This window comes from Myotis brandtii, unplaced genomic scaffold, assembly GCF_000412655.1.
Source record: "Myotis brandtii unplaced genomic scaffold, ASM41265v1 scaffold358, whole genome shotgun sequence".
NCBI classification, from domain to species: domain Eukaryota; kingdom Metazoa; phylum Chordata; class Mammalia; order Chiroptera; family Vespertilionidae; genus Myotis; species Myotis brandtii.
Window position 1 is genome coordinate 3,476,015 of NW_005363772.1, and position 11,706 is coordinate 3,487,720.

The 11,706-nt window shown below is 40.6% G+C and overlaps 1 protein-coding gene across 1 annotated transcript in view; it reads right to left on the reverse strand.

Annotated features, from left to right (window-relative positions):
- The window catches only part of TM7SF3 (transmembrane 7 superfamily member 3), a gene marked incomplete at its 5' end in the record, with an annotated part of 28,878 nt that extends 17,173 nt beyond the window's left edge, over positions 1-11,705 (reverse strand). The window contains 5 exons of the mRNA XM_005871853.2: positions 912-1,083; positions 1,794-1,914; positions 3,327-3,477; positions 5,996-6,150; positions 11,675-11,705. Coding sequence (XP_005871915.1) covers positions 912-1,083; positions 1,794-1,914; positions 3,327-3,477; positions 5,996-6,150; positions 11,675-11,705 — 630 coding nt within the window. The remainder of the gene's footprint in view (positions 1-911; positions 1,084-1,793; positions 1,915-3,326; positions 3,478-5,995; positions 6,151-11,674) is intronic.
- Position 11,706: the final 1 nt, after the last annotated feature.

The window sequence follows — 11,706 nt, forward strand, 5'->3', positions numbered from 1 at the left end:
CCCCCCGAGTCCACAATTTTTTGTGCCCCGGGCCTCTAGTTTTAAATAAACTTTTCCCATAGAGCTTCCTAATTTGTGAATAACCACAATGAGTTTTCTTGTGCTCCCTCTTAGCATGGGGCAATGACATCCTAGGTGACAGAGCAACAAATTGAGATCTTGCTCTATAACAGACTGAGCCTCTAGGCCAGTGGTTCTCAACCTTCTGGCCCTTTAAATGCAGTTCCTCATGTTGTGACCCCAAACATAAAATTATTTTCGTTGCTACTTCATAATTGTAATGTTGCTACTGTTATGAATTGTAATGTAAATATCTGAAATGCAGGATGGTCTTAGGCGACCCCTGTGAAAGGGTCGTTCGACCGCCAAAGTGGTCACGACCCACAGGTTGAGAACCGCTGCTCTAGGCTAACCACATATGCCCTGTTTCCATCACCTCTTTCTATATAATCTGGTAATCTCTCAACTTCTGGCAACAGCTCAGAGAAAATTTTTCTCCAAGTAAGAGATTTGGAGTTTGGGTTTAAATATTAATGCCAATGAGTATATCCTTAAACAGTTTCTCACAGCACTATAACCTTTGTATTTGCCAAAAGTTTTAATCTAATAGGTATAGGAGTACATAGAAAATCACCACCCACTTCCATCCACATCTCGAGATTACCAGGTCATATATGTGGCTGCAACTAAAATGTAACATAATTTACATGCATCTCTTTAAAGGCCAACATTACTTTGAGATATCACTTGCAAAGACTCCCAAGATAATAAAGAAACAAAAGAGAATAAAGTGCAAATCTCAGAAAGACCAAGGAAACAGTAAAGAAATAAGTTCCTGGTAGGTTCTCCTCTACTCAACTCCTAGGAAGGTGTCGCAATCTGGCTACTCAAAGCACAAGAATCAGATTTACCTTAATAGCATTGGCCGTCACCTGAGGCACTTCGGCCATCCTCTGCAGATGCTTCAGCAACCCCTCTTCAGTGAGGTCATTCTCGGGCAGAAAATACTGATAGACATCATACTGCAACCTCCACCTAGAATCCTGCCCCGTCCTCGTGTCACATGGCGGAGAATCTGTGCCTCTAAAGTCAACCAACAAAACCGAACATCAATCTCTTGTGGGGGAAGTCCCATCTATAAAAAGGAACCAAAAGCTCAAATTTCAAACTTCTGAAACAATGATTCCAATGTTGGCATTACGAAGAAAAATAACACACTGACAGGCAGTATGGTCATATAACCAGATGCTAATGTCAGTCAGGCCTAGAGTCAAATGCTAGCTTTGCCAGTTGTTAGCTGTACTGGTAAGTAGGCAAGTCACTTACTCTCAAAGACCCTTAGGGAACCTTTTTATAAAATAAGAACAATTGTCCCTTCTTGATAAAAGTGTTAGAATTAAATGATAAAGAACATAGGACACTCAGCACTGTGGATGATGCACAGAGAGCATTCAAATGTTACTCAAACATTAACTATCCTTATTATTAAACTAGAAACTAATGCAGAGTTTTAATTAAAATAAAATCCTTACCAAAAAAAAAAGTATATTTCAAGGCTTCAAAAGGCTTTCCATATATAAAACTCTTTATGAAAACTAAGATGTACTTCTACACTCATAAAAGACATTCAACATCTGGCTCTTCATACACACTGAGGGGGGCAATATTAACTGTAAATGGCAGCTCAAGTATTAGTTACAATTCCATTTTACTAAAGAGAATGATGACTTTTGAGAGAATTCATTGAATCTAGTCATACGTGTTCTAAAAGTAATTCTAGGAGGCAGACATACCTTGCATAGCCTAGGTTTGCTGGGGCAAATTTGATAGTTGTTTCAAAGAAATCATACTCCAAGTAAATGTTGGGGTCAATATCTAAATCAAACTCCAAATTACAGCCTCCAGGAATAGGATCTGGATGAAAAATAAGAAAGTCACTCAACACAGAATTTTTTATATATTCAAATAACACTCAGAAAACAGAACTCTACTCTTTCAACAACTTTCCATATATAAGTTAAATACAGAGCTTCTAGTTTTGTACCACCTCATGACTGAGGTTAAGAGGGTAAAATTAACTGAGGTTAAGGGCCCTAGAACAAGGGTCAGCAAATCTCTTCTGTAAAGGATCAGATAATGCTGATTTTAGGCTTCAAGGGCCGAATGGTCTCTGTGACAATTACTCAACCCTGCCCTCATGGCACGAGAGCAGTCACAGACAACACATAAGTGAGTAAACATGGCTGCATTCCAATAAGACTTTATGTACAAAATGGGCAGCGAACTAGATTTGGCTCAGTCTGTAGTTTGTCAAACTCTGCTCTAGAGTTGAAATGGTCAGAAGAGACAAGAGATTCTTAAGCTGGGATCCAAGAATAGGTTTTAGGGGCTCCATGAACACCCTGAAATTGTATGTTGAAAGTGTCCATTTCCTAGGGAAAGGGGTCTTTATTAGATTTTGGGGACTATGAACCTATAAAAAGAACATAAGAACCCAGGGATGGAGGGGAAAAAACACTGCCAAAGAGGAAAGGAACTCCATGAGTAATAGGGAGAAAGATGGTGTCATATCAATTCTGCAAGAGTCTTTATGTATACATAAAAAAAAGTAAAAGACCTCAAAGACCCCCAAGACCATGTATCAGAATGGTATTTGAATATTTAATTAAACACACATTTATGGCATTCCATTTTATTAATAACTAGAGGCCCAGTGCACGAAATTCCTGCACTCTGGGGGGTCCCTCAATCTGGCCTGTGCCCGCTCCCTGTGGGGAGAGGGCCTAAGGTGGCAGTTGGACATCCTTAGTGCTGCCATGGACCTCTCCAACACACTCCCCACACTGCTTCTAGAGTTAACTTTCTAAGAGATGAAGTGCATCACATCATTCCTCTGCTTAAACACTCTCTATGCTTCCCCAGAACCGATCTCAGAATAGAATGCAAACCTCAAATTATATACAAGACCCTCACACTCTGCCTCCAGCCACACCCACTATATGCCATTCTCCAAACACTGCATTTTCCTTCAGTGCCCTCCTCTGCCTAGAATAACCAACCGAAGTGTTAAGGACTGTGTCTTGCCCTTTTGTTACTGCTTTTCCAAGGACTCCTTAAATGTTTTTCCAATGAATAAATGTATTCTCCTAGTTCCTTCCAGGACTTTCAACATCATGACAATTCTCTGGCTCTCTTGCTATTAAAACATTTCTGGTTAAATATATTGTACTTACAATAAACACTTTTAATAAGATTACAGTTTTCCCTAAATATTCATGAATAAGTCCCATAATAGTAGTAGAAGTCGAAGACAGAAAGGTTACCACCTCTTTCTGAGTAGGAGAGTGGAATGGCCATATTTTGGACAGGCTCAGCATCTGAAGTCTCCAAATACCAAAAGCACATACTCTGCTCTGGTCTAAGAATGAAAACCAGTCCTTTGTCAGTGCCTGTTCCCGAGGTACTGGGAAGGAGAGTCTGCAATAAGGAAGAAAAGAGTCATCGTGAATAGGGAGTTGAGCAAAATATTAAAATTCCAGAGTTGATCTAATATGCATGTCCTATTCCAAATCTTCCCCAAACAGAACGGAATCAAAACAGACCTTCCTTAGAAAATTAAAGGGCTCTTTTCACCTCTATGTGCATTTGCCCACACATACACATGGCAGAACTATTTAAAATACATGATCTTTCATCAGATGAAATAAAATTCCCAAGCTTTTCTATCCCCCAAATTAAGATGTACTAGGTCAGGTACTAACACTACTGTTGAATGATGAAACTAAAATAATTTCATCACAAGTTTGATATCCTTTATTCAGGGGAAAACAACCCATGGGCTAAGGGAGTGCATGCCTGACATGCTGTGGAATATTGTTTCTGAGGGATTTGGGGCGAGAGCGAGCTCTATAGAGCGTTAGAAACAGCAATGCAGAAACAGGGCAGGATGGGCTAGGAGGTCGGGAAGTTCTTAAGATACCAGCAAGTCCTATTTGCAGGGTAATGTAAGCTAGCTGAAACCGAGTGGGAGGACTGTGATTGGCATATGTTAGGTTTCCTTGACAGGTTTTTCCATAACTGCAGACTGACGGGCAGGTTGATTTTTCTGTAAGTGATAGGTAGGCTTCAATTTGACAATCATAAGGGAGAATGACCCAAATACTAATTGACAAACTACAGAATCGACAATTTCAAAGAACCAGCTGCCATGATGAGCCTAAAAATCTTGAGTGCTACACTTCGTCGGGAAGGGCAGAGGACACAGAAACAATCCTCTCCCCACAGACCTCTCACTTCCAGAGCTACATGCAGTCTGGTCATCCTCTCAGTAGTACAGACACGGTGAGAACTAAAGGCAGCACCGTGAAGGGACATTGTTATAATTAAAGACAACGAAGATCCTTCCTGCAGGGAACTGAGTTGGAGGACTGTGACTGGCATATGTTGTTCATTCGGGCCACTTCCCTTTATCCGAGCTCTGTTTCCTCAGAGGTAAAAACAGGCACTGTAACTACTTTGTTGAGCTGTTGTGAGAATTAAATTAATTATATGGAAAACCAGGCACAGGGGTTCCTAACTAGGAGCCCCAGAGGCCCAGAAAGTTTCCCGAAGTCCCCATGAAATCACGCATATGTATCTACACGTTCTGCCGGGTAGAGAGTCCATCAATTTCAGCAGATTCACAGTCTATGGCCCCAGGAGCTAAGACTACCAGCCTAGCACACAGTAGGCATGCAGTGAATATAAATGCCTTTTTCTTCTCTGCCCTCTCTCTTCCTTCAAATGTTGTCTGTGTAGTAATGTTATTAAGAAGGAAATTATACATGTGCCATTTTACTATGTCTCCTATGTAAGGGCCTGAATAGGGAGATTCCTTTTGAATACAGTGCCAGAAAAAAAAACTTGGCTTCTTCTGAGTAACTGGCATGTTCTTCCTCCTAAGGAAGTTAGGAAATTTAACATGATTTGATTTTTGCTCTGGCTGCCATGAACTAAAGCAAAGTCAGCATAAATGGGTCACAGGCACTGTCATCTCTTGCAATTAACAATGTATTCCTTCTTGTTTTCCATGATTAAACTCTTCCATTTCTAGTCGATTAAACTACCCCACACAGGCATGTAACTTCAAAACCTTCATGACAGAAGCAGGATGTCAGGATAGAAATATACAAAAGACTTCATTTGAGAGATTACATGACCAATGCCTATAAAATATATATGAACTGGACTAAAAGAGCTTTGTTTCACAAAATCTAGGGTATTAGAATATAGGCTTAGGACAAACAGAAAACACAACATACATAGTGGAATTTATTTGTCTAAAGAGTCATATAGGCTAAATAGAAATAGATTTGTAAAAGGTTAACATAATGGCAGGTCCTTAATAGCTTAGGCTAAGCCAGGGCATTTGAAGAACTTCCCAAAGCTGAGGCTGAGGTTAAAGGGTTTAGTGATGATTTCTGCAAGAGTTCTGAATGCTGCTAGAAGATTAACTCAGTGTTAGGATATTTTTGTTTCCAAGAGGCGTCAAAGAATAAAGCTGATCCTACAGGGTCTTATTAAACATATATATCTTAGTCATATTCAACACCACATTAAATGGCTAAACAGAAATGGAAACCCATTAAAATGTATTCACAGGTAAAAATCATCAAGGACCCAGGAGAGTAAGGGGGAAAAAAAGTGGGAAATCATGAGGAAAGCTTTAACTACATTCAGACAGGAAACACTGGCATAGCTTACCCTTCCCCCTAACTCAGCACTCTATCACCTCCTCATTAAGTCAGAGGTCACCACATTCAAGGAAGGCCTGAAACATTCACCTCTTAGCTGCTCTAAACCACTAATTTGACAGAAACCAACTTTGATTTTTTTAAAAAAAGTTTAAGACATAAAGTTAAACATAAAGAGGCATCCAATAATTCTGATGCTTTTGCTAAATATAAGGACACAAACTGCAGAAACAGTTTTTACAGAAATAATCCTTTGTACTTACCTTAGAAAAAGAAATGGTTGTATTCTGATACAGTGAGTGTATTTGGAAAATAAGAAAAGTCACATTGCTGGAAATATTACGCAAAATAGCTTCCTCTGGAAAGGGTCTGTTGAGCTTGAAGTATCTAAATTTCCCCACAGAAAATTCAATAAGACCTACAACAAGAGAAACGTTTCATTATAATATACGAACCTCTAATATCAGTTTGTAGAAATCACATATATAAACATAGACACAGATTTAATCCTCAGAAAGAAAAACTGGTTGATAAATTTTATTACTGCCCCTATTTCACTGATGAGAATTAAGCTTAAAGAGGTGAAGCAGCTCACCAGGGTGACTTGGCTAGTGAGTGGCAGAACTAAGAACTAAAATGGGAAAAAGGTATTTCAAAAGATGAGAAAAATTCTTAAAGTGGCTGAGGATGCTCAAGGTGCCTGGCTCCCAGAGCCCAGAAAAAAACCCCATCTGGTAGCAACCATAACAATTCTATTCTGAACAGAGCCCCTGAATTTAAGAATTAACAACCCTAAGGAGCTACTGACAACTGTGAATGCAGTGGTATTAAAGAACAGTAGGAACTAAGAATTCTGAAGTCACCCTGGAGACACAGAGGTGGCTACAATTTTATCCCACCATGTACGAGCTGTGTGATCTTAGGCAAGTTTCTCAATTCTCTCTCTTTTTTTAAAAATATATTTTATTGATTTTTTTACAGAGAGGAAGGGAGAGGGATAGAGAGTTAGAAACATCGATTCAGCTGCCTCCTGCACACTCCCTACTGGGTATGTGCCAACAACCAAGGTACATGCCCTTGACCGGAATCGAACCTGGGACCCTTGAGTCCGAAGGCCGACGCTCTATCCACTGAGCCAAACCAGTTAGGGCTCTCAATTCTCTTAAACCTCAACTTCTTCATCTGTCAAATAGGACTGTATTACCTAGCTTGCAAAAGAAGGTGCCATCAGCACTGGCAAAAACGTCATTTGAACGCCCACCTCAGATACTTACTTTATGAACCATGGGTATTCTGGAAAAATGAGCTTTTTTTTAAGGACCAAGTTCAGAGTCCACATAAAAGACAGGTTGTAACAACAGTTTTCCAACACCTCATCTAGGCCTTTCCCATCCATTTCTGGTTGTGTTTATTAACTCACTCACTCTACCCATGGTTCTCTGTGTATCTTTCTCCTAGCTGCACACCAGTTCTTTCTTTGTCCAAGCTAATTCTCAACTAATCCACTAAATAGGTAAAACAGGGTGAAGATAAATCACAAATAAGAAATACTTGGAGAACTGAAGCGTTCATTGCTTTAAAAGAGAGTAAGGAAAGATAGGACCAAAGAAATTAAATTACATTATTAAACAACTAGTAACCTGAAAAAATAAGTAGGGGTGATAAACATAGGTATCCCTGGGAATATATTTTAAGTGATTTCTCTTTTCTTTACACATTTCATTGTTTATAAAATTTCTACAGTGATAGTGAGGTATTCTTTTCAGAAAGAAACCTTAATGGCACTCAAAACACAGCTTCTACCTCAACTCTTCATCTGAAATTTATAAAACAGGAGCACCATAAGGATTCCCGGTCAGGGCACATGCTCAGGTTGCAGGCTCCATCCCCAGTAGAGGCCACGCAGGAGGCAGCCAAGGTACATTTCTCTCTCATTGATGATGCTTCTATCTCTCTATCCCTCTCCCTTCCTGTCTCCCTAAAATCAATAAAAACATACTTTAAAAAAAAAGATTGTTGTATAGTTTTCTCTGTAATGGTCTTCACATATCCCATTATAATTATCCCTAAATATTTCATGTTTCTTGATACTATTGTTAATTTACTTTTTCTTTTAAATTTCAACTTCTAGTTGACTCTTCACCAATATGCCTTTTTAAATAAAGTTTTCCAGCTGATTTCTAATGGTCAGCCAGGTTTGAGAACTCCTAACTCAATGTTAGATGAGTTAGGGCAGGATAAGTATATTTTCCCTATTCTTAGTTATCGTTGACCTAACTTCTGTGTGAAAATCCTTTGGCAGTGTTACCCCTGCAGTCTGATAGCCATTTCACAATTTTTACAGAAGATTGCGTATTAACAAAATCAGTTATGGTATGACTCCTGGCTATACAGGGCTTTGTCATGTTTGACATTCCAACGCCTAGTACAGTAGTGGTCACCTAGTTGGCACATAGTAACTGTTTAGTAAATGACAATTCAAATTTGTCACCTCAGGGAAGTAATTTCTTTTTTCAGGGCCTCAGTTCCCTCATGGTAAAATGGAGGTAACTGTGCTACATAAATCACTTGGCTGCTGAAATTCTCAAATAAATGGGGAAAGTTTTGTAAACAGTCCAATACTACACAATAAAGTATCATGATTAACTTCCATTGGCTTTCCAGTGTTTCAGAGGCTCATCTTATTTAATTTTTTTACGCCAGGCATTCAGTAAGGTCCTACAAATAAAGGGGTGGGAAGAAGAGGACTAACAGGTTTAAATGTTTGGCACACCCATCAAAAACATCAAGGTGAGAAGGAGACTTCCTTAAAGTGACAAGGAAAAATCCTGAAAACCAAGACAACTTGAACAGTACAGTCTAGCAGAATCTGCATTTAACTTCTACTCATAAAAGCACACATGGCAAATAAAGGCATATAACCAAAATATATCCCGAAGAAGTTAACAGGAACTTAATTCACCTCTAAGCCATCTGGGAAGGGATTCGTGAGAAACATTTTACGAGGCATAATTAGATCTTATGACTTTGGGTGTGGGAGGGAAACAGTACATCAAGTGATATTACAGAGCACATGGCCAACATGGAGACAGAGCCTTATGCTGTCTGTAGCTCGCCTCTAAAAAGAAGTGCCTGTTTTTTCTGCCAAAAATATTTTTTTTCCCATCTGACCCATATAATAGGGGACTCTTTTCTATTTTTCCTACTCCTCATTCCTACACAGTCACTTTTTCTTTCCAAGAATTCTATTCCACCAAGAGCTACCCAATCCCTTTTCTTTCCCAATCAAATCCTAAACTTGCAAACTTAAAATTGTTCAACTCTTCCTTTTTACTATTTTACTAAAATTGACCTGTGTTTTACTAAAATGAAAGCATTGTTTGTGTTTTCATACAACAACCAAATTCTAGGAGAGATTTGTGAAAGCTGTCTTCATAATTCTCTTCAGATTAAATATTAAAAACAAAAGCAGTTAATTTAGCTACTTGAACTGGTCAACATGCAACAGCCTCTCCCAATTTCTCATTTATTTATTTATTATTTTTTAAAATATATTTATTGATTTTAGAGAGGAAGTGAGAAGGACAGAGAGAAACATCAATGATGAGAAAGAATCATTGATGGGCTGCCTCCTGCATGCCCTACACTGGGGATCAAGCCCACAACCCAGGCATGTACCCTGACCGGGAATCAAACCATGACCTCCTGGTTCATAGGTCAAAGCTCAACCACTGAGCCATGTCGGCGGAGCCCAATTTCTCATTTATGTCTTATGTGTTTTCATTAGCACTAAAAGCTGAAAGGAAACACAAAATGTGCATATTACTCTTCACATACTTTTTTTAAAAAAAAATATGTTTTTATTGATTTTTTTAGAAAGAGAGGAAGGGGAAGAGGGAGGAACATTGATTGGTTGCCTGCTGCACGCCTCCTACTGGGGATCAAGCCTGCAACCCTGTGACCTCTCGATGCATGGGATATGCTTAACCAACTGAGGCACACCAGCCAGGGCATCTTTCACACCCTTTCAAGAGAAAGAGACCACTTGCAACTAACTACAAAAATGGCCTGCTACCTTACTTATGGCATTATCATTAGCACAAATATTAGGAAGTTCAAAAGACATTGTGCTCACCTCCAATTACTATGTAATTCTATGTAAGTTAATGGATGTGAAACAAACAATAACAAAAGACATTAAAGGCAGCAGAGAACTGGAACTTCGAGACAAGGGAACACTGTTTAAACGTGTGGTGCACCTCTTGTGCCCTGCTGGCCACAGAAAGCACCTTCCTCATTCTAGAAACTTGATCTGCCACCTTCAAAGATTTATTTGGCTTTTGAGCCACTACCCCTGTGGTGCAAGTTAGCTTTTCCTGGGAAAGATGGGTAAATCCTCCTAAATTACAGCAGTTGCTTAATTCCTTCAGTTTGTCTAGTTATCAGAGTCCTCAAATCGAAACAAACGAGGAGACTGCAAGTCTTGAACTAAGTCTTCGCTAATTTTTTTTTTAATATTTTATTGAATTTTTACAGAGCGGAAGGGAGAGGGATAGATCGATCAGCTGCCTCCTGCACGCCCCCTCCTGGGGATGTTCCCGCAGCCAAGGTACAAGCCCTTGACCGAAATCGAACCTGGGACCCTTGAGTCCGAAAGCGGACACTCTGCCAAACCGGTTAGGGCAGTCTTTGTTCATTTCTATCTGACTGATGTGGAGAACATCAGCTTGCTTTAGTTTTATTAATGTTTACCCATAGATGTTTTCCCATTGAATTTTAGAGAGCGTGGAAGGGAGGGGGGGAGACAGAGAGAGAAACATCAATGTAAGAGAGACACATAGATTGACTGCCTCCCACAGGTGCCCCAACCAGAGCCAGGGATTGAGCCTGCAACCTTAGTACATGCCCTTGGCTAGAATCCAACCCGGGACCCTTCAGTCCATGGGCAGAGGCTCTATTCATGAACCAAACCGACTTGGGCACATCAGCTTTAATTATCACTCAGCAGTTAAGTTCCCACATGTTGTCCTGTCATGTGGAAAAATATCCTCGGGTGAGGATTAAAAACAAAAAAACAACACACTGCCATGAAAAAGCACCTGGCACATTCTGCATTGCAGTGAATGTAGTGCCCCATAAAAAAAAAAAAGGCTTATTTTTTCTTTTCCTGCAAAAATAGAACTTGCCCTTTTCAGCTCTGGCCTTAAGTCCTATGCAAAGATTCTAGAACTCAGTTTGCACAAGAGCTTTTCAAAGATAAGTATTTAGGAGCACAATCACATTATTCAGAAAATATTATGTTTCAGAACTGTAAGTAGTGTCTTAACGCTCCAAGCAAAACTAAGAATGCGCCTAACCTCACGGGAAAAGCACGTGATTATCAGCCTGGCACAGTTAGTGCTATTCACAGCGTGTATGTTAACAAACCACGAATTACTTATAAAACCCATTCAGCCAAGCACATGACCTACGATCTAAAGCCCGATCTGAGTCCGCTTTTCCTGTCAACTCCATCGAGCTCACCAATTAGAAAAGCATCTCCACTGGGAAGTAAAAACCCTGCGCGGTCCGCGGGGCCGTCGCTCGCAGCGCCCTCGGTTCTGCACGCCTGACGGTCCCCGCGGCTCAGCCACGCCACTCGGGAGCCAAGAGGTGCTTTCAAGTGTCAAATGAAACCCACAAACATGGCTGCTCCCCTCCCCGAGGGAGACAGGAATGTGTGCGAACAAGAGAGTTACGCATCTCTTCCCACTTCCACAGCCGGAGTGAGGACGCCTCCTTCGCAAAGGGAATGTCCTTCTGCACGAAGGACCCTGACCCCTTCCTGCCGGTTCCGAACGCGCCGCCTCGGCCGCGGGGCGCACAGACCTTGGGGTGGACCTCGACCTTGCAAGAAATGCAAAGGCCCCTTGGGGTGCAGAAGGGAGGCGCCCCGACCTTACCCACGCTGGCGTTCCCGACGGTCTCGGCGCCA